The following is a 19,316-nucleotide window of genomic DNA, read 5'->3' as shown; positions in this document are numbered from 1 at the left end:
TGAAGAGAGACAAATTGATCTGTGTTTAAGATTGTACTGCAGATATGCAGTCCTAACCAGTGTATTGTTTTGCATGTTTTCTGAACTTTATGAACGTGCAACTTGCTTTTTCTCTAAACACACAAAGGATGATAGCAAACAGTTTTAGAGTGCTTGCTAAAATTCACTAATGTTAATTCATTTAATCGCTATAAATATTCCATTATATACTGTAATGTCATTCTGAGCCTTACACTATTTCAAACCATGTTCCAATGAAAAAGCTTATATATGTCATCTTACATACAAGGTGAATTGTATATGGAGACTTTCTCTAGGGCAGTGTTTTTTGGTACTGGGGATCAAACTCAGGTCCTTGCATTTGCAAGGCAGGCAGGCTGCAGAACCACCAAGCTAAATCCTTGGCTCAAAAGGTTTTTGAATGGCTACAGTCAAACAAGCAAAAACATATGAAGAACCCTGTAAGACATCTATCAGTCAAATAAAACAAAAACTTTGAGTAGCCAATGTCATTGCTTACTACTTAATAGCAAACCACTGCTCAAGACTCTGTTAACTTAATGAGCCCTAGACGATTGGAACACAGTTTCATTCAAGTTTTACTAGTAGTTTTGAAGCCAATTTAGTGGGTGAGACCAGAATTTAATTAAATAGAATATATTCTGTGGCATTTTGTCATAGGACTTTTTATATCCAAACTTTTTTGTCATATATATCTCAGATATTCATAACTAGTATATAGGTAAACGTGTTTTTTAATGTGAGCTTGGCTCAAATAAGTTTGAAAAACATACTGTTCAAAATTAAACAGCTGGGAGTAGAATTAAAGGCCAAAAGATACCTAGTTACTTCTATGATGATTTTCTGTCCTTTACTTTCCTTGTATTTAACTGTTAATAAAGAAATTATACCTGAACACTGGAAAGGCCAGGATATGGAAGGCTTCTTGAAAAAAATGATTTCCATAGCTTGGGCTTGGTGACATCAAAATTTATCCTTAGTGGAGAATCATACTGTTGAATATTAAACCAAATCTAAAAAGGATAAAACTAAATTAGCATATATACTGGCAGATATTTATGCACCTGTGTGTAAGTATGATGTAGAGATAGCAGGTGTTTTTCCAGGCTGCACACTTTTTTTTTGTCATTTTTTGATTCATAAAATTTCTACCCCTCTTGCAATCAGTGGCATTGTACAGTTGTTACTGGTCATTTTTTCCCACATTTTTGGTATTTGAAGTTACAGTGTACGTTACTGTTGATTGTGGTTTGGTGAAGTAGGGTAAATCCTGACTATGACACTTAAATACTTTTAGGAGTCAGGGCCTCTCCTTTCTTAGCCAAGCTTTCCTCATCCTGTCCTCAGCCTCCTGACTCCTTGTCCACCTCTTTATTTCCACAACGCTGCATCTGAATTTTGTCCCCAGCATTTATGTAGCTTTTGTATGCCTCAGTTTCCTCCTCAGTAAAAGTAATAACTACCTCGTAAGGTTGAGCAATGCCTGGGACATAGTATAATAGTTGTTAGTTGTTATTATCACTATTATTGATTGTTGTTTATAACTCCCTATCCATCCTCATTATTAAATTATGGTTCAAGGACATTCACTATCTCCCTTATTCACTATTAGATCTTTACCATCTAGCTTAACTCCTGCCGTGTAATGGTCACATTGAGGGTGTGTATGAATGGTGAATTTGTCCGTGCTGAATCACATGTCCACTCAACATATTTAAGTACCTACTGAGGATTAAGTTCTAATCTCAGGATAAAGTAGTGAATGAAACAGTCCTACCCTCATGGAATATCTAATGAGGTGTATAGCAAAAAATAAAAGTAAATACATGAGCTATCAAGTAATATTAAATCATGTAGTAGATTGTGTCACTGGCTCCAATTCTTAAGTCCTCCCTATAAGCATACCCTTTCTCATGTTCGTTTTCAGTTCCTTCCACTAAAAGGGATGAAACATACTTCCTGCCTCCTGACTGTTGGCCAGTAGACAGGGGTGGGAGTGTTAAGTGTGTGACTTATGAATCTAAGCTGAGAGTCTGTGTGTTTGCACCTGCACTTTTGTGCCTCTTCCGCTGCCACTGGCCAGAGTCCCAGGATGAACACCCGAACGGAGCTGTCCCATCCCATCCAGCCCTCAGGCCTGCAGTGAGAAGCAGAGCTGCCCACCCTAGGTCAGCAGAGCCATCTCAGCAGACCCGCAGATCAGCCCAGGAGAATAAGTTTTTGAAGCCCTTTAGTTTGGGAGTGGGTTTTGACTCTTCACAGTGGCAACAGCGAACTGCATAAGGGCTCTGGAGAAAGCTGACCTGCAGGAGCGGATGAGATTTTAACACAGGTGGGGAAACCCTACAGGAGTTACATATGATTCAAAATGCAAGAAGTTAGACATTTATAAAAATGTCTGATAAAGGGAGCATGGCCCTTTATGCAGAGGAAGCAGCAAGTGCAGAGTGCTTGATCTATCTGATGGACAGTAAGGAATACAGAGCGGCCTCCAAGGAAAGAAGCAAGCAATGGCAGCAGAGGATGGGGGCAGGGACAGGGTGGGCGTTGGATTATAGAGGCCACGAGGGACCTTTGGAAGATTTAGGCTTTGATTCTTGAGTGTGCAAGGAAGCCATTGGAGTACTTTGAGTGGAGCAGTGATATAATTTGCCTTCCAGTTTAACATGAATTACTCGGTGTATTGAGACTGGACAGAAGAGGATAGGGTGAGCGGTGAAGTCTCCATTTAGGAAGCTTCTTTTTCCTTCCAGTAACCCAGGTAACAGCGACAGTGACATGGATGAAAATGGAAGCTGTGAAGGTGAATGGTGGCTAGAGTCTGCATACTGAGAGAACCAATGGGATCTGTGATAGAGTTGGATTAGGTTGTAGGACAGAAAAAGGAATCAAAGATGACTCCAAGAGTTTTGGCCTAAATAAGTGAACTGATGGAACTGCCATTTATTGAGCTGGGAAATATGAAAAAATAAATTGGATTCTGGTTTGGGTGTGTGAAGTTTGGGATTCTTCTGAGACATGCAAATGAGGATACTGAGCAGGTGAGTGGATATTTGAGGCTGAAGTTGGATGAGCTGGAAATACAAGTTTGGGAGCCACTGGTATATATGTAGCATTTCCAGAGAGGGAGTACACATAGAAAAGACTTGACAAACTTTAAGTATCTTTAATGTTTCAAATTTGGAGAAATAAGGAAAAAGCAGTAAAAGATATAGAGAAGTGATGGCCAGTCCTTGAAATCCTAACCAAGGGATTGTTTGAAGAAAATAACATGAGGGCTGGGGATTTAGCTCGGTGGCACTGCGCCTACCTTGCCTAAGTTTGATCCCTGATACTGCAAAAAAAAAAAAAAAAAGAGAGAAGATACTATCTTTAAGGACTAGTGTTTGGTTGCTTGGTAGGGAATGTGCAGGACAGTCATAAGGAAAGGCATTAGAAGGATAAAGGTGGCTGAGGCCAGGTTATACAGGGTTTTGAAATCTGAGGTGAGGAGCTTATTACATGTGTAGGTATTGAAGTGCCTCTCATATCTTTGAACCATAGAATGATGAAAACAACATTAAGAAGCTTACCTGACACCAGTATATCAAATTTTGTGAGCTGAATTGGAGACTTGGTTGGATATTTACAGTAATGTAGGGTGAAACAGTAATACCATGACCTAAAGAAAATGAAATGGTAGCGATCGTATATTTTGATATCTGTAAATAGGATTAAAGGAGGAAGCAGTAAGGAAGAGGCAAAATCAAGGATAATTCTGGAGTTTGAATCTGGGTAACTGATATCCATAGAAATAGTAAGAACGACAAACTGGTTTTGGAAGCAAAAGAGAAATGTCTTGAAGTTTAGTTGTACTGACAGATTCTGATTAAGCACCAGGGTATCAAGCAAATGATGCATAATTGAGGACTGTTTCTAGGGCTCAGCCAAGTGTGGGAGGCTGAAGCAGGAGGATAACCACAAGCTCAAGGCCAGCCTGGGCTATAAACTGAATTCAAGGCCAGCCTGCACTGCATAGACCCTGTCTCAAAAACAAAAAAACAGTTTCTGGGGCTCTTGATAGAATTATGACTTCTATGTCAGGATTAGACAGTCATATTAATAACACGTCCGATCCAGAAGGAATATAAATATAGAAATTTTAGAAACATCTACTTTCAAGATGTGGGAAGAAAAAAACAGTGGAAGAAAAACAAGCTATTGCAGAAAAAATTAAAACCAAAATTTTATCAGTAAACCAAGGAGAGAAAAAGTTTTTTCATGAAGTAATTCATTATGTTTCACAGAGAAGAGAAGAATGAGGAAAGAATTGTTGCATTCACTTATTCATTAATAAGACAGTGACACTTCTGGTGTTTACTTTGTGTAGTTTGATTTAGGGAAAAGCAAGATTATAGCGGGCAAAGGTCTGACTGTTGAAGCAGGAGCAGGAAGTGTAAGTAGTGTTTGAAGAATTCTGGAAGGAAAGCAGGCAGATTTTATGGTGTAGGTCTCAAATGTCCCCCATCAGTCCAGTATTCAGAAGCTGGGCCTGGAGAGAAGGACGGGTCACTGGGGGCATGACCTACGAGGCTGTAGTCTTGTCCTAGCTCCCGCCTTTAACCTTCACTCTTGGCTTCCAGGCCAGCCATAGCCTACAGACTGAACAGCTTTCTTCGGTCTTGTCTTGCTTGCTGCCATGATGTTCCTGCCTTGGAGTCAGACTCCCGTGGACTGAATCCCCCCAAACCATGAGCCAGATTAAACTCCGTTATGCTGTTGGGTATTATGTCTGAATAATGAGAAGCTGATTCATAGAGTAGTAGTGGTAGTTCAGGGTGTATCCAAGTTGGAAGGAGCAGAGTTTAGAATTTTTGGATTCTTCAGCATATAAATAAGTAGTGAAGCGGAAAATGTAGGGGTTGGTTTAGTTAGTGGATCATGGTTTTAGAGACATTTAGTTGATGGACTGGGTGTCAGAGTAGGAATGGAAACAAGGGGAGGGGAGCAGCTTATTTCTTGGAAAAGAAGTACAGAAGGAAAAAGACAGATCATCTGAGGAGGTGATGTGGTGGAGCTGAGAGCAGCTGAGGTTTGGAAGTGCCAGGCTAAGAGGATGTGGGCCTCCACTGAGGGCGGTCAATAGGCTTAGAGGACGATGAGCTCAGCTGCAAGCTACTGTATCATCTGTACAAGTGGAGAAGAAAAGATCTTTCTCACAAAAACTGACTAAGAACTAGTCAGCCATGCAATTATTGTCTTTAGAGCTAACAATAATTTTGGCAGAAAGTGAGTTCTAAATGATTTTTCAATGCCTATTAATCCTGGTTGATTACGAATGACCTGGAAGTGATCCTCTGAATGCCAGTGGAGCTTACCAATCCATTTGTGATTATGATGACTTCAATTAAAACTAACATGAGAATAGCGCTCCAGAGTACTTTTTTCATATTTGTAATTAATGATAGTTGCTGTTTGCTGAACACCCATGAAAGACAGCTACTTTGCTCGCTGTTGGCATATACTAATTAATTTTAGCAGCAACCCTAGAAAAGGGTAGGGTCCATACCTCAGGGATACAGGAATAAGCTATTAGATTTTAAAATTATTCATGTTTATTTTAAAAGTATTTCCATATAATATAAAAGTATGTATATGTAAATATACACAATTTATAAATCCAAATATGGTGTTTTTTTGTTTTATGATTTTTTTTTTTTTTTTTTTTTTTTTTTTTTTTTGGTATTGGGGATCGAACTCAGGTCCTTGCACTTGAGAGGCAGGCAGCGGAACCACTGAGCTAAATCCCCATCCCCTTATAAATACAAATATATATATTGTATAAAGATTGTTATGACTTATATCTAGATGTCCCCCCTCAGAGCCTCATGCATTTACAGGTGCTGCTTTTGGAAGGTGGCTGCTTCATGGGTGTGTGATACTGAATTATGGGTGTGAAAACTCGGTCATTCTGCTGACTTGTTTAGCATAATTGTGGGTGCTAGAATTACTGAAGAGGAAAGCCCCAGCCTGGGCATGGGTGGTACCAACCAGTAGGTTTGTAGCCTGATGATGTATAAAGAGAAAGAAGAAAGGAAAGTTTTCTGTTTCCTGCCTCCTGCTTCCTGACCACCCTGCCATGGGCTGTCTCTGCCATGCTGTCCTGCTTTGGAGCCAGCCGATTATGGACTAAAACCTCTACAGATTATGAGCTGAAATAAACTTCCTCCTTTAACTTGTAGGTGTTGAGTATTTTGTCCGTGCAACAAAAAAGTGACTTAAGACAACCAAAACTTTCATTTAGGGCTATTCAGGTGACTAATTCTGTCACCATCTTTGCTACATTTAAAAAACTGGTATACGTATGTGTATGTGTTTATTACATTTGTGTAAAATTTTTGATATATAAGTATTAAAATGGGCAACTGAAAAGCAGAAAGCAACCATGTTTAAGAGGAAATGGTAATACTCACATTATCAGGACCAATTAAACAGCTCACACTTTTCAAGGGGCAGAATGTATCAAACTGTCCATAAAAATGTCCACTGCAGGGATTCCATATTAAATAATGATTTTGTTCCCAAGTTAGCACATAGGCAGTTGGACCCTGAAGAGAAACAGATGTTAAAAACAGTTTTGAATGAATTATGCAATTAAGGTCAATAGTAGTTTGCAGAAGCATTGTTACTTTACTTGGACCCCAAAATTCCATGAAATGGTGAAAATTAGCTTGTAGTTCTATGTTGTACTAGATTTTAAAAATGATTTTTTTTGGGGGGATGGCAAAATTCTCAGATCTGATGCTACTGCTGTCCAAGTAAAGATAGCAGTCAGTTTACTCAACCAGAGCATCTCACGATTGGCTGAGGAACCATTTCTAATGAAGTCAGTCACTGGCATTTTCTTGTTAGAGTCAGTAAATTTGCCACTTAGGTACGTAGCAGGCTGATTATTTTAGAATACTACTTCTAAGAAAGTTCCATGTGATACTCATTTATAATTATGCAAATGCACAGTAGGTTTGAAAGATGCTTGGGAATGGACAGGAGAGGCTTATAGAAAAGGAGAGCTAACGGGCTTTGGGTGGTTGAAGGCTCCAGTTTTGTCAAAAAACAGTTTGAAGTGCTGTTGAGGGACCTGTGTACCACATCAAACCATTTTGTGTCTGTCTCCTTGGTAGTTTTGTCTTCCTGTTAGGGTGTTTCTGAGTTACTTTCCTAACTCAGAGTTGTTATGAGAACAAATCCCATCCATGGAGGGGGCTGGAGAACTGCACTCCTCTGCGAGAGCCAGACTGAATGGCCGTACCTCGGGAATAGCGTTGCCCATCACCAGCCAGGCCTTCTTCCCCAGGAACAGAAAGTAATTACAGAGCAACACTGCGTGCTCCTCTTCATCGCCTGCCAGGAGATCAAGAAATTGCTGACAAGAAAAAAGAACATGAGGTATTGACAGGCTGCTTTACCTGGATTGCCACACAGGGTGTAGCAAGTCAGTTGAGAGTAATATCAAGTTCTTTCCAAAATTTATTAGTACATTGATGATTTTTGTTTTTTTCCCTGTTTGACAGGATCTTGGTAAATAGTTCAGGCTAGGCTTGAACCCACTGTGTGAACCTGGCTGGCCTCAAACTCATGGTGATCCTCCTGCCTCAGCCTTCTGAGTGCTGGGCCGACCGGCATACATTACCATGCCTACCATGCCAGTTGACAGTCTTTAACAACACTTTTAGTGGACATAGTGTCTTCTCTAATACTAGTGATGATGTAGATTTCTTAGAATCAAAAATCACTGTGACTGAGGTGTGGTGACAATTTCAGTTTCAGGTTTCATTTTGAATGTCTATATGGCTGCCCACTCTGTCAAGTGCTCTGTAAAGCACATTGCACGCAGTGCTGCATTTATCCTAGAGCAGCCTTTGGAAGAAAGCACTCTTATTCCCCAGGTGTAGAGAAAGCGAAGGCACAAACCAATGCAGTGATGTGTAGGTAGTGTGGCTATAAAGTACGAGAACCAGTCCATTCTTCATCTATCCTATGCATCCCTCCAGGGTGTAGAAGATTCATTTATAAAACTGTCACCATTTATGTTGCCAAAATATATTAGGGAACAAAAAAGTGTAAAGTGCACTTAAATTTCAAGTTAGGAGTTTCTTTCAAAGAAAACTATAATTCTGTGCAGTGCAAACGCAGTACAATGAGAGACCCAGAAGCAGAGTTAATACCTTTGGTAAAATGTGCTTGTTCTATATTACCTACAATCAGTGTGGAAGTTTATATACCATACAAAATTGTAAATTCAGTAAAAGTGGAGCTGTATTTATTTTGCTAAGGCTGGGACCTAGTGCTGTGTTTGGTATGTAGTAGGTGACCAATTAGTACGTAGTGAATAAATAATGATATAACATGCCTTAGAAAACCTACAAATTAAGGAATATAAAATTTGCCAATTATTGAGTGCAATTTTGATTTTTATGAATAGAACTGGGATACTGTTAGAATAATTCTAAGAATAATTCTGCATCAAGTCTTATTTATTTTGGTGGCAGACTCCTGCAATCCCAACACTCAGAAGGAAGGCCGAGGCAGGAAGACTGCCATGAGTTTGAGGCCAGCCTAAGCTCCACAGTATGTTCAAAGCAAGCCTGAACTGCATAGCAAGACAAAAAAAGTCTTATTTTTTTCTTTGTGTAATGAATCTTTTTAACTTCTTAACTTTCAGAAAAATGAACCAAGAAAAAAAAATATATAATAGGATTTAGTTTGTGCTGCTAAACAGATGGCCAAGTAGATTTTTACGATGATGAATGGATGTTGTAAAATCATGCAAGTCATTTAGCTAATATTCAGTTAAGTCAGTGCAAGTTAGTGAATCATCGAGGAAGAAGGACTTACATCAGACGTGCTCCAGAGATCACAGATGCCAGCAAACGAAACTGTGTCAGGCAAGAAAGGAATCAAGGCAACGTATCGAGCTACCAGTTCCTGTGTAAACAAAATGGGCTTCAAAAATAATTTCCAGCAAAAGAGAAAGCTGCCTCACCAACCTTATTTTTATGCTGTTTTGTGTCAATGTTATTTTACTTAAACCTCACCAAACATCTTGCACAGATTACTTTTACTATTTATGTATTATATATGTTATAAATATCTTCTGATTTGAAGCTTAAATTTTCATTTTCTTCACAGGCATTTTTAAGAAACTCAAATTCTCAATTTAATGTCAAATTATTTTTCTTTTTAACAAAGTTTGTGCTTCTTTTCTTAGTTAAGATGTCTAACTCACACCATAAAAAGCACAGTGCCTTTCACACTTAAGCCCTTAATCTGTATGCAACCAAGTGTTGTGAAGTAGGAATCTATTTTTATTTTTTCTATATGAAAATCAGTGATCCCTATACAATTTATTTAACAGTCAACCTTTACTCATCTCCAATCTTTGCCACATAGGTTTCCATATTTGAATGAGTTGTGCCAGGTTTTATGTTCTCTTCTATCTTCTGTTCACTCTGTCAGTCATGCCTTAATTACAAAGTCTTATAATTAGTCCAGACAGATGCTATGGCAAGTCTTCCCCCAGGGTCCCACTGAGTCCCTGGTCTTCAGAATTATTTTGACTCTATTTGCCCTTTCTCAGTCTTATATAAATGTTAGAATCAGCTTGCAAAGTTCTTTTAAAGTCTGACAACCTATGTCTTTTCCCTGGAAAGCTCAGTCCCTTTCCTTTGATTGTGATTACTGGTAAATACTGAGATTATTTCTACCACCTTATTCTATAATTTTACTTTTCATATTTTAAAAATTCTTTTTTCCTCCTCTCATGCCATTTCATTATTTTTCTTCTCCTGGTTTAGGAGTTATATTATTTTCATTCTTTTGAAATAATCTGGAAATTTCAACATGCATATCTAAGTGAAATCTAAGATTAATTTCTTTTCCCACATCTTGAAAAACATCAAAAACATTAAAATATTTTCATCAATTTTTTTCTTGTATCTGTGCATTCTTTTGTTATTTTGTTCTGTCTTGGTTTTTCACCCAATTTGCTGCTATTATTACTTTGAAGACAGTATTTTAGATTAATAAATTTTTCATTTTCATTAGCTTTCTATGTCATATTTAGGATATTCCTCTGAGAACCTTTAATTACGTATATATGTATATATATACGTATATATATACACATATATATGTATATATGTGTATATATATATGCAATTCCTTTAATGAGTGACTTTGTTGTGAATTCTTCCAACTTTTGTGCTAAAGATAGTTTCACTGGCTGTAAACTGTCAGAGCTTGACAGCTTTTTTTTTTTTAGCCTATCAAAGATGGCTTTCATTTCTACAGCTGACAAGTCTGTTCCAATTGTTTCTTTGTTTGTAGATAATCTGTTTTCCCTATCACTTTTTAAAAACATCCTTGCAGTTCTCAATTGGATGCTGATTGTGATGTCTTTGTATTTATTTTGTTGAGGATTTGTTGGGCTTCCTGTTAACATTCCGTTAAATCTGGCAAGTTCTCTGTTTAGTCTCTGAATATTGCCTTGCTCCATTTCTATATAATTCATGTCTCCTCCCTGCATCCTTTATTCCGCTTAACCATTTGTTTATACTTTTTTCCTATCTTTCTAAGTAATTTCTTTGTAGGCGTATTCTAGTTGGCTCACTGTATTTAAATGTATGTAAAGTAACTCTATATTGAACTGTATTGAGTTTCACTGAGCCTCTCTTTAATTTCTAGTTATAACTATTATATCCTTATTTTATGTGGTACTCTAAAACAATTTGCCTCTCAAGTTTGATAGTCTATTGTCCAGTTATACTTTCAATTCCTCAGATTTCTTAAGCTTATTAAACACATCTTTTTAATATCATGTACCTGATAATTCTTCGTTGTTTGGTACCGGGAACTGAACTCGGCTGAACAGGCGCTGCATCACTGAGTTGTATCCTCTTCCCATCTGTGTTTGTCTTTTGAGACAAGGTCTCACTTTGCGGTTCAGGCTGACCTAGAACTCGTGTATCCCAGTCTAACCTGGAAGCCCTGGCGGTCTTCCTGTCTCGGCTCCGGGAATGCTGGGAGTACAGGCCTGTGCTCTACGCCGGGCTGGACCTGGTGATTCTGTGTACAGTCTGTGGCCAGGACCTCCTGTTTGTTGTTCCCTTCAGCTCTTACTTTCTGTATGGTGACTCATTTCTACCCTGATGTTCTTCTGCCATGTAAGCATGTCACTTGGAACTTTCTGTGTTTTGTGGCCAAGATTAAATGACTTTCTTCTAGAAAGATTTAGGTTTGCTTTTGACAGTGGTCATACCTAAATGGAATACTTTCAACTAGAGTTTTGGTTGAAGTTGTTTGAATCAGACAGGCAGTGTAAATTCCAGTCCCACATATGAATTAAAACAGCTTAGTGACTAGGAATTCTCAGGGAACACTTTTTTCTCTTTGATATCTGGAGTCAGGACTGAGACAGCTAGGATCCCTTCTCCAGAGCAAAGGAATTCCTCATCTACCCACTGCCAATGTTGCCCTTCCAGAGCCCCTCTGTGCCGAGCCTGCCACAGCTGGCACCACCCCGACCCCTCTGCCTGTGGCTCCCTGAAACTCAGCCCTGTCAGCAGGGGTCAGCAGGCAGTCTGAGGGCCAACTGTCAGCGCCCTATCCTAGCGGAATCTTGCTTTTTGCTTTTCTGGGTTTTTTCCTTCACTTTACTTCTGTCTTAGCCATGCTTTTAAACCTATTTTATTACTTTTATGTGCTCTCTACTGGGCAAGGTGTTCTGTACATCATGATGTAGGGAGCACACACCTTTTTATGGTTTTCTATAAAAAGTAATTTAAGCAAAGAAATTATAGAACACTGCGGTTTTAGAAATACATCATCCTGGGCTGGGGATGTGGCTCAGTGGCACCACACCTGCCTGGCAAGTGCAAGGTCCTGAGTTTGATTCCTGGTACCAAAAAGCAAAACCAAACAAAAAATATATGTATATCATCCTATTTCTCAATCACTACATTAATGACATGAGCAGTAAGATCCTAAACACTTATGGGTTAAAAATAGCCAACCTAACATAGCTTCTGGTTCATGTGAAATGGCAATGGGCCCGGTGCTCTGAAGGCAGTGAATGGTATGAGCTTATTTAATGGTTCAGTAGGGATGCACTTTGGGGTGATGGTCTCAGTGCAGGAAATACTAATATTCATTGATGAAATGAATTTTGATTAATTTGAATTTGGCGGTAATTGTAGCATTATGTATATACCAAGTAGTTATTTTTTTGGTTGGTTGTTTTGTTTTGTTTTGAGACAGGGTCTCACTGTGTAGTGGAGGCTGGCCTTGGACTCACTGTGTATCCCAGACTGGCCTTTTGTGATCCTCCTGCCTCAGCCTCCTGAGTGCTGGGATTACATGCATGAACCACCATGCTCGGCCAAGTAGTTAATACAGTAGAAAGTACATGAACTCTGATTGAATCTTAACAGGAGTTATTGAGAGTACATAACAAAAACATGTTTTTGTATGACATTTTGAAAGTGCAGAGTATCTCCCATAAGTTAATTTTTCAATACCTAATGGAATACTAGGGACAGAGCAAGTATTCAACTGTTATTCATTGAAAGAATGAACTATAGATTGTCATCATCCCTGGCACATTCAGGCTTTTCTATAGAAAGCAACCCTTGTGGCCATAAACAGGTTTCAGTCATTATGTCCTGTGACAGTTACTTTGGATTAATAGCTTCACTGACTTGAGCTCCACCTTGGGAACAGCGCACTTCTGGAGTATCTGGGTGGGCCTGGGGGTGTGGCCTTGGGGACTACATAGGGTCCCTGGCCACTTCCTGTCTGGCCCTGGTCTCCTGTTCTGCTTCCTGCTGCCGTGAGGTAAGCAGCTCCCCACAGCCCAGCCCTCTCTACCGTTGACGTTCCAGTATTAGAGCTAATTGAAGACTCGGCACTGAAACCATGAGCCAAACCAACCATTTCTCCTGTGCAGGTGTGGGTGTCAGGTATTTGATCCCGGCCACAGGAAAGCTGATCGATACACTTTCCTCACTAATGATCTTGGTATAGTTAATACCCTAAGTATCATGGTGTGATAGTTGATTATGTCAATGAGTAAGAAAAGCTCATCTAAATTGGCTCAGCAATTCCACATCCTTGGGTGCGGAAGACCCACCCTAGGGCGGCTTGTCAACTGGAGGGTATAAAGGGGAAATGGAGGACGGATCTGCTTCTGTTTCTTCGGAGGAGCTCCAGTCTTCTCCTTTGCCTTCCACATCATCCCCTGGCTTCCAGTGCAGACTGTCAGCCTCCTGATACAGAATCATGAGACACTGCAGCGAGCTCCAGACCTGTGGTGGCTGGATCCTTCGGTCTCCAGTGTGCACACAGACCCTCTGCCCTCTTCCACATCCGATTCTGTGGGCGGCCACTGTAAGCCAATCTTGTAGATTCTTAAGTATGTGTACATCTTGTGTTACATATGTGTTTCTCTAGTAAACACGGACTGATGATACACATGGACAGTGGCCAAGTACTGATCAAAACAGTCCTAGCAACAGCACTGAGTGGCTGTAAATACTTACTGCAGTGGCCTGGGGGTTACTGGGGCAGGCATTCAGGAGCTCCTGAGGTGGGTTTAAAGGTTTGAGATAGCGTGTGATGAAAACTGTTTTTCCACTTAGGTCAGTTACTGTCGTCAGGCACTGACGACTCGGGAACTTTAAGGCACACTCAGCTTGAAACTTCTCTGTTGCGTGAAGCAATTTCTCATCTTCCTGAGAATCAAACTTCAAAAAGAAACACTTCATGGAGTGTATATGATTACAGGAGACAATGTAAAACATCTCAGATCCTGCATGAACTTAAAGAGTGGTTTGAGAAGTATGAGTACATGATTCTTTATAAAATCACCCTGTGTTCGCGTCCCTGTGACTTCTCTATAATTTATAAATTAGACTGATTCATTAAACACATAAAGTGGATTTTATAGGATCAAAAGAAAGCAGTGAACAGGCAAGCAGCCATCTGGAAACTATTGGCCTAATACAATAATCTGTAAAAAGTTAAGCTACAATATAGTAATTCTGATTGATGAGCCCCAGCGATAGACTTTTATGTGACTGTATTTCCATGTTGGTTTTAACGGGGGGAGGAGGGCTTAGAAATCCATCATCTCAAATGTAACATGTCTGTGTCACAGATTCTGAACTGTCAAGGAGGAAATGCTTGTAGCTTTAAGATGGAAAATTAGGAAACAAAGATAATGTGAAAAAAAAGCACCCAGTTGAATTCAACACTGTTCCTTTACACTCACTCATCAAATACAGTAAGTCCCTGACTTAGGAAGGGTTCTGCTCTGAGAGCATGTTTGTAAGTCAGATTTGTTCGTAAGTCTGACAAAGCGAGTCTTAGACAGTGTACCTGTAAAAGTTCACAACTGGACTACTCATAAGTCAGGGACTTACTGTGTTTGAGAAATGCCTGCAGACACTCTAAAAGATCCCAGGGATGTGGGATAAACTGAGTATGAAACAATCCCTTACAAAAAACAAAAGCAAAAGAATCCCATCAAGGACCTTCTAGTCTAGAGGGGAACACTGCTAAGCACTTAGGTACTTAAACTACCCGACCCGCTAGCGGTCTGTGGGGATAAGCGCAGGGTGCCATGGGGATATCTGAGAGAGGCAGCTGGAGGTGCTGTCCAGGAAGAATGGCAAAGATCCGGGTTGGTGCTGCCTGTTGGCCCTCCAAGTGGAGAGGTGCCAGCCTTTTGCTGCAGCGTGCACTTGCTTTGTGTTCACTTGTGTATCCCACTCTACGCCAGGACCCTTTGAGGGCAGGGCCTGTGTGTGGATGGGCTCCTTCCCACCTGAGTATGCCCACAGCAAGCACTCCATAAACAGCCACAGTCACTGAAACTTGTTCAGGGCACCTGGATGCCACTTCAAGGAGTGAAACAGCCATTGATTTAAGAAGTGCTATGGAAAAGCTACCTAATAAAAGAATTTGGATGGTTTATTATTATGCAAACAATTCACGTGGGACTGACAAGTTCACTGTTTGATTCAAGGGGAAATTGGGAAGATTCTTAACTGGCTTGATTATTTGACCCCTAGGTTAACATAAACATTTACAGAACACCGAAAGGGTATATCCTGCTTTTGAATAGCTGCACCATCACCGCCCATCCTATTAAAAAATTGTCAGTCTCCTAAGCAGCTTGTAGGCTTCCTGGATTTGGAAGGAGCAAGGGTCGCTCCCAAGGGTCAGGTGACATTCAGATTGGTGACTTCTTAGACTTAATGCCAACTGAGACCTTTAAGACGAAGCAGGCCAGAGGCATTCTTTTTTGGGGAAGGGGGCAGTGCTGAGTATTGAACCCAGGGCCTGAAGCATGCTGAGTATGTGTTCTGCCTCTGAGCTACTCCCCAGTGCGAAGCTGGACATTCTTCATGGAACCGGCGGCATCTACAGTTAACGGCCAAGGAATCAAACATTCAGCTGGACCCAGCCCGTCCCCTGGGGACAGTGCACAAAAGCAGCTACTAGGGAGCCTAATACGAATTATAAAACAAAATACTAGTACCTCCTTAAGCATGTCACTCATCTATCACAGGCAAGAGAGAAGAAAAGAAATAGAAGAAATGAAAGGAACGCTTTATCAACACAAACATATACTGTGAAAAACTTGTTTTCAACAAAGGCAGTGTAAAGTAGACGTTAAAACAAGTGTTCAGGAGTTGCCCACAATTGTTAAAGCTTTTCCATCAGTAAAAACCTTTTGGAAATCATATGGAATGATTCCACAGGGGATGGAGGAAGAGGGACAACTAATCTGCTAGTCCTGGAAGTTTTGGTTGGTGAAAGAATTCTAGGTTGTGGTCACCATTTGTGACAATTAAGCTCAATTATCAACTTGACTGACTTGGGAGCCATCTAGGGGATTAGTGAAGCACACTTCTGGGCATCTGGGTGCACCATGGAGGCCTAACTTGGGGTCTAAACCTGGCCCCCGGCCCCTTCCTCTCTGCTGTTTCCCTGCTCTGCTTCCCAACCATCATGAACTGTGCAGCTCTGTTCCTCCACACCCTTCTGTCATCGTCACGTTCCTGCCTTGGGGCCAGCCAACCATGTACTGACTCTCCTGAAACCACGAGCAAAACAAACCTTTCCTCTTTAAATTGTGTATGTCAGGTTTTGATTCTCAGCAGTGGGGAAGCTGACTAATACATTACTGTTTTAGGGTAAGAGCTTCACTTTCCTGTAGTCTGCAGGTGAATCACAGAGTGGTAGTTTCTGCCACCAGCTGTCTGGATTATCAGGGTCCTATCAATCAACTGCCTTCCCTATCAAACAGCAACAAAGAGCCTCTTTACAGGTCTCAGAGAAATGCCTCCTGCAGCCACGATGGGGCAGTGAAATGCCACCAAAGGCAGCAGCCGGCTGCCTGGTTCACAGCTGTAGGGAGGAGGGCTGCAGCACACAGGGACAATACACCAGCCCTGGCTGCTTCTCCAAAGGAAACCTAGACAGAGTTGTGAGGACTCGGGTTCAGCCTTTCTGTCAGCTGCAGACTGCTTTTGCATGTTTTGGAAACTCTCCTCCAGAGGGGGAGTGACTGACTGCCTTTTCTTTTGTTTAGAATTCACAGAAATAATAAAATCATCTTTTGTCTGGGAGCATTTTTCTGTGTGAACATGCTGTGGGCTTTCTCTTGAATTGACACATAAGACGATACTCGAAACATATAGTTCCCTTTCTGAAAATATTGAGATGAACACATTCTAATGATTTTTTGAGAACCACAACTTTAGTGGTAAAGCCTAGCATATAAGGGTAATTTGAGTTTCAGTACATTTGTTTTCCAGTAATCTTTATATCCTGTAAACGCTTTCAAGTGGGATATGAACATAGTATTTTTCTCTGTGAACCAAACTGGAACACTGCAAAAGAAATGAAAGTGCATTCATTTTTTGCGGGGAGGTCCCCATCTGAGAATTAATAGCAATGGAAAACTAAAGAGGACAAGAGGCTGTGTGCCACATGGCACGGCAGTTAACAGCTTGCAGCATTGCGAATATACACTTTGTGGAATTTCCACTGCTATTCTAGACTATTGTGCCACCAGACCCTTAAAAAAATACCTGTCACGTACAGGATGATCACTAATGTGTGCCAGGTGTACACATTGTATTGTGTCATCTCTGCCATGTACGGCCTGCATGACACTCAGTAAACCCAGTCTTACTTTGACTCACTGCCTAAGACATCTGTGAGTATCCAAGAAAAGAACATATCCCCAGTCAGACAGTGCTGAGGAGAGGAGTAAGGACTCAAAGCATGCTGGTCATGGCTCTCACTGCATTAATCTCATTAAGAGGTCACAATCAATAATGTTTGCCAGATCCAACAAGGGCAGCACGTATAAAGGCTGCATAAATACTTCACATTAGAAAGTTTATTTCCCAGTGATGAAGGCTGGGGAACAGCTGCTACCAAGTGGAAGTCATGGAAATTCTTCGTGCTAGAGTTACTTAAAAGAGTACACATGCATATGCTGATTCATCTAATGAGATGAATTTTGGTGACCCATGAAGGTCATCTGGCCGCCGATCCTGCAAACTGACTCTGCATGGCACAGCCAGATACATGAGGTCAGACATGGAAATCCATTCCAGCATGGTTGCCAGTAAATTTCCGAAGATTTTCTAGTTTGTCAGTTTTCATCTTCTTCACACTGGGTAAATTCTTCTCAAAGCAGAACATGTTTATGTTTGTCTTGCTTTGCCCCAAACTTTAGGTTACTAATTGACCTAATTATTGGCTCAGTGAAAGCCCAAACCCACACATACGTTCTTTCAGTTTCAGTCCAAATGGCAAGAACAATAAATAAATGGAGACCGAATCAAGAGAACCTGTGAACAGTGCAAAGTTTACAATAGCTGAGCCCGGCCAGCACTTGTCAGGTTTCACCAGCAATCGACTTGGTTCCCAAACTGTGCATAAGCAAAATTACCTTCTCTCGAATGGGCTCTCCTGGAACCAGCTGTGGCTCAACGGAGATAAACAGCGTGATGTAGGAACCTTTGCTGACGCTTCGGACGGAATCAAAGCCTCGTTCAATAATCATGTTTCGCTCCTTACTGTAGCCCAGGAGAACTGGGGGAATATCTATTTTAAATGTCCCATCAATCTGTAAGGACAATGTGATTTGGTAAACTTTCTGGTGATTTTTCCTGTAGAAGTTCGAAAGCGAATGTCAAGTCCTTGTTGTCTAGTGAATGAAACAGAAGCTACCACACTGGTCTTCACAGCCCACCCCATCTTTCCAGCTTCACCTCCCGAGCGCTCTCTAGGAAGGGTGCTCTATTCCCCTGCCTTCTGTTTTGTGTGTAGCCAAGGGTGTACTGGCTACGCAAGCTGCTTGGGTTTATATCCTGGCTTAAACTCCAAGTCCCTCAGCTTCCTCATTTGTAAATTTAATGTCTCATTTATAAAAAGGACACATTCAGCTGGGCGTGGTGGCACACCCCTATAATCCCAGCAATCAAGAGGCTGAGGCAGGAGGATCGCTGTGAATTTGAGACCAGCCTGGGCTACATAGTAAGTTCCAAGTCATTCTCAACTACATAGTGAGACCCTCTCTCAAAAAACCAAAACCAAACCAAACCAAAAACCAAAAACCCAAAAAGGAGACAATCATAGTACTTACTTTGTGGGGCTGTTGTGATTACGAATGAAAGAAGAGACACAAAACAGTAACAACAGTGGCTGGCCTGTGGTAAGCACTCTGTAAATGCTGGCTAGCTGCCATTCTTTTTCCTGCAGTGCCAGGGTTCCCATCTTTACCTTACAGAATTTTAATTTTTATTTTAAGGCTTGGGTCAAATGTCTGTATCATGAATTTCTTTGTTATGTCTACCACACTCCCACAGAGTTTGTTTCTTTCATTTGTTAGATTAACACATTCTGCTCAACTTTACAGTTGTGTACATACTTGCCATATTCTAGATAACTGCTCTCTGCAAATATTTTTCCTCCTTTTTTGTCATCTTCCTCTGACACACAGCAGTGTTTCCAATGCACAACAGCTGCTCAGTGAACGTGGGCTGGATGAATGGCGAGCCACTGACACAGAGGAACTTACACAGAGTTCACAAAGGCAGAACTTTTTTACCTTGCAATGTCAGAACTATTCAGGTTTGGAATTTTAAATGCACAGATTTGCAAAGCATCCAATGTTTCTTACAGTCTTTAGTGGCTTTTGTGTCTAAGGAGAACTAAAGAAAGAACTGAACATTTCA

At 40.7% G+C, this 19,316-nt stretch overlaps 1 protein-coding gene across 3 annotated transcripts in view; it reads right to left on the bottom strand.

The window, feature by feature from the left end:
* Cc2d2a (coiled-coil and C2 domain containing 2A) overlaps nucleotides 1–19,316 on the bottom strand; it is a 111,073-nt gene that overhangs the window by 3,518 nt on the left and 88,239 nt on the right. For all 3 annotated transcript variants that reach the window (XM_010641862.3, XM_010641863.3, XM_010641864.3), the window contains 6 exons: nucleotides 18,029–18,205; nucleotides 13,596–13,799; nucleotides 8,896–8,985; nucleotides 7,310–7,423; nucleotides 6,474–6,608; nucleotides 912–1,034 (listed from right to left, as the gene is read on the bottom strand). In XM_010641862.3, coding sequence (XP_010640164.1) covers nucleotides 912–1,034; nucleotides 6,474–6,608; nucleotides 7,310–7,423; nucleotides 8,896–8,985; nucleotides 13,596–13,799; nucleotides 18,029–18,205 — 843 coding nt within the window. The remainder of the gene's footprint in view (nucleotides 1–911; nucleotides 1,035–6,473; nucleotides 6,609–7,309; nucleotides 7,424–8,895; nucleotides 8,986–13,595; nucleotides 13,800–18,028; nucleotides 18,206–19,316) is intronic.

This window comes from Fukomys damarensis, unplaced genomic scaffold (assembly GCF_012274545.1).
Source record: "Fukomys damarensis isolate Sample0158 unplaced genomic scaffold, DMR_v1.0_HiC HiC_scaffold_35, whole genome shotgun sequence".
Classification (NCBI taxonomy): domain Eukaryota; kingdom Metazoa; phylum Chordata; class Mammalia; order Rodentia; family Bathyergidae; genus Fukomys; species Fukomys damarensis.
The sequence above is the reverse complement of the archived record's forward strand: the minus strand, read 5'-3'. Positions and strand labels throughout refer to the sequence as shown.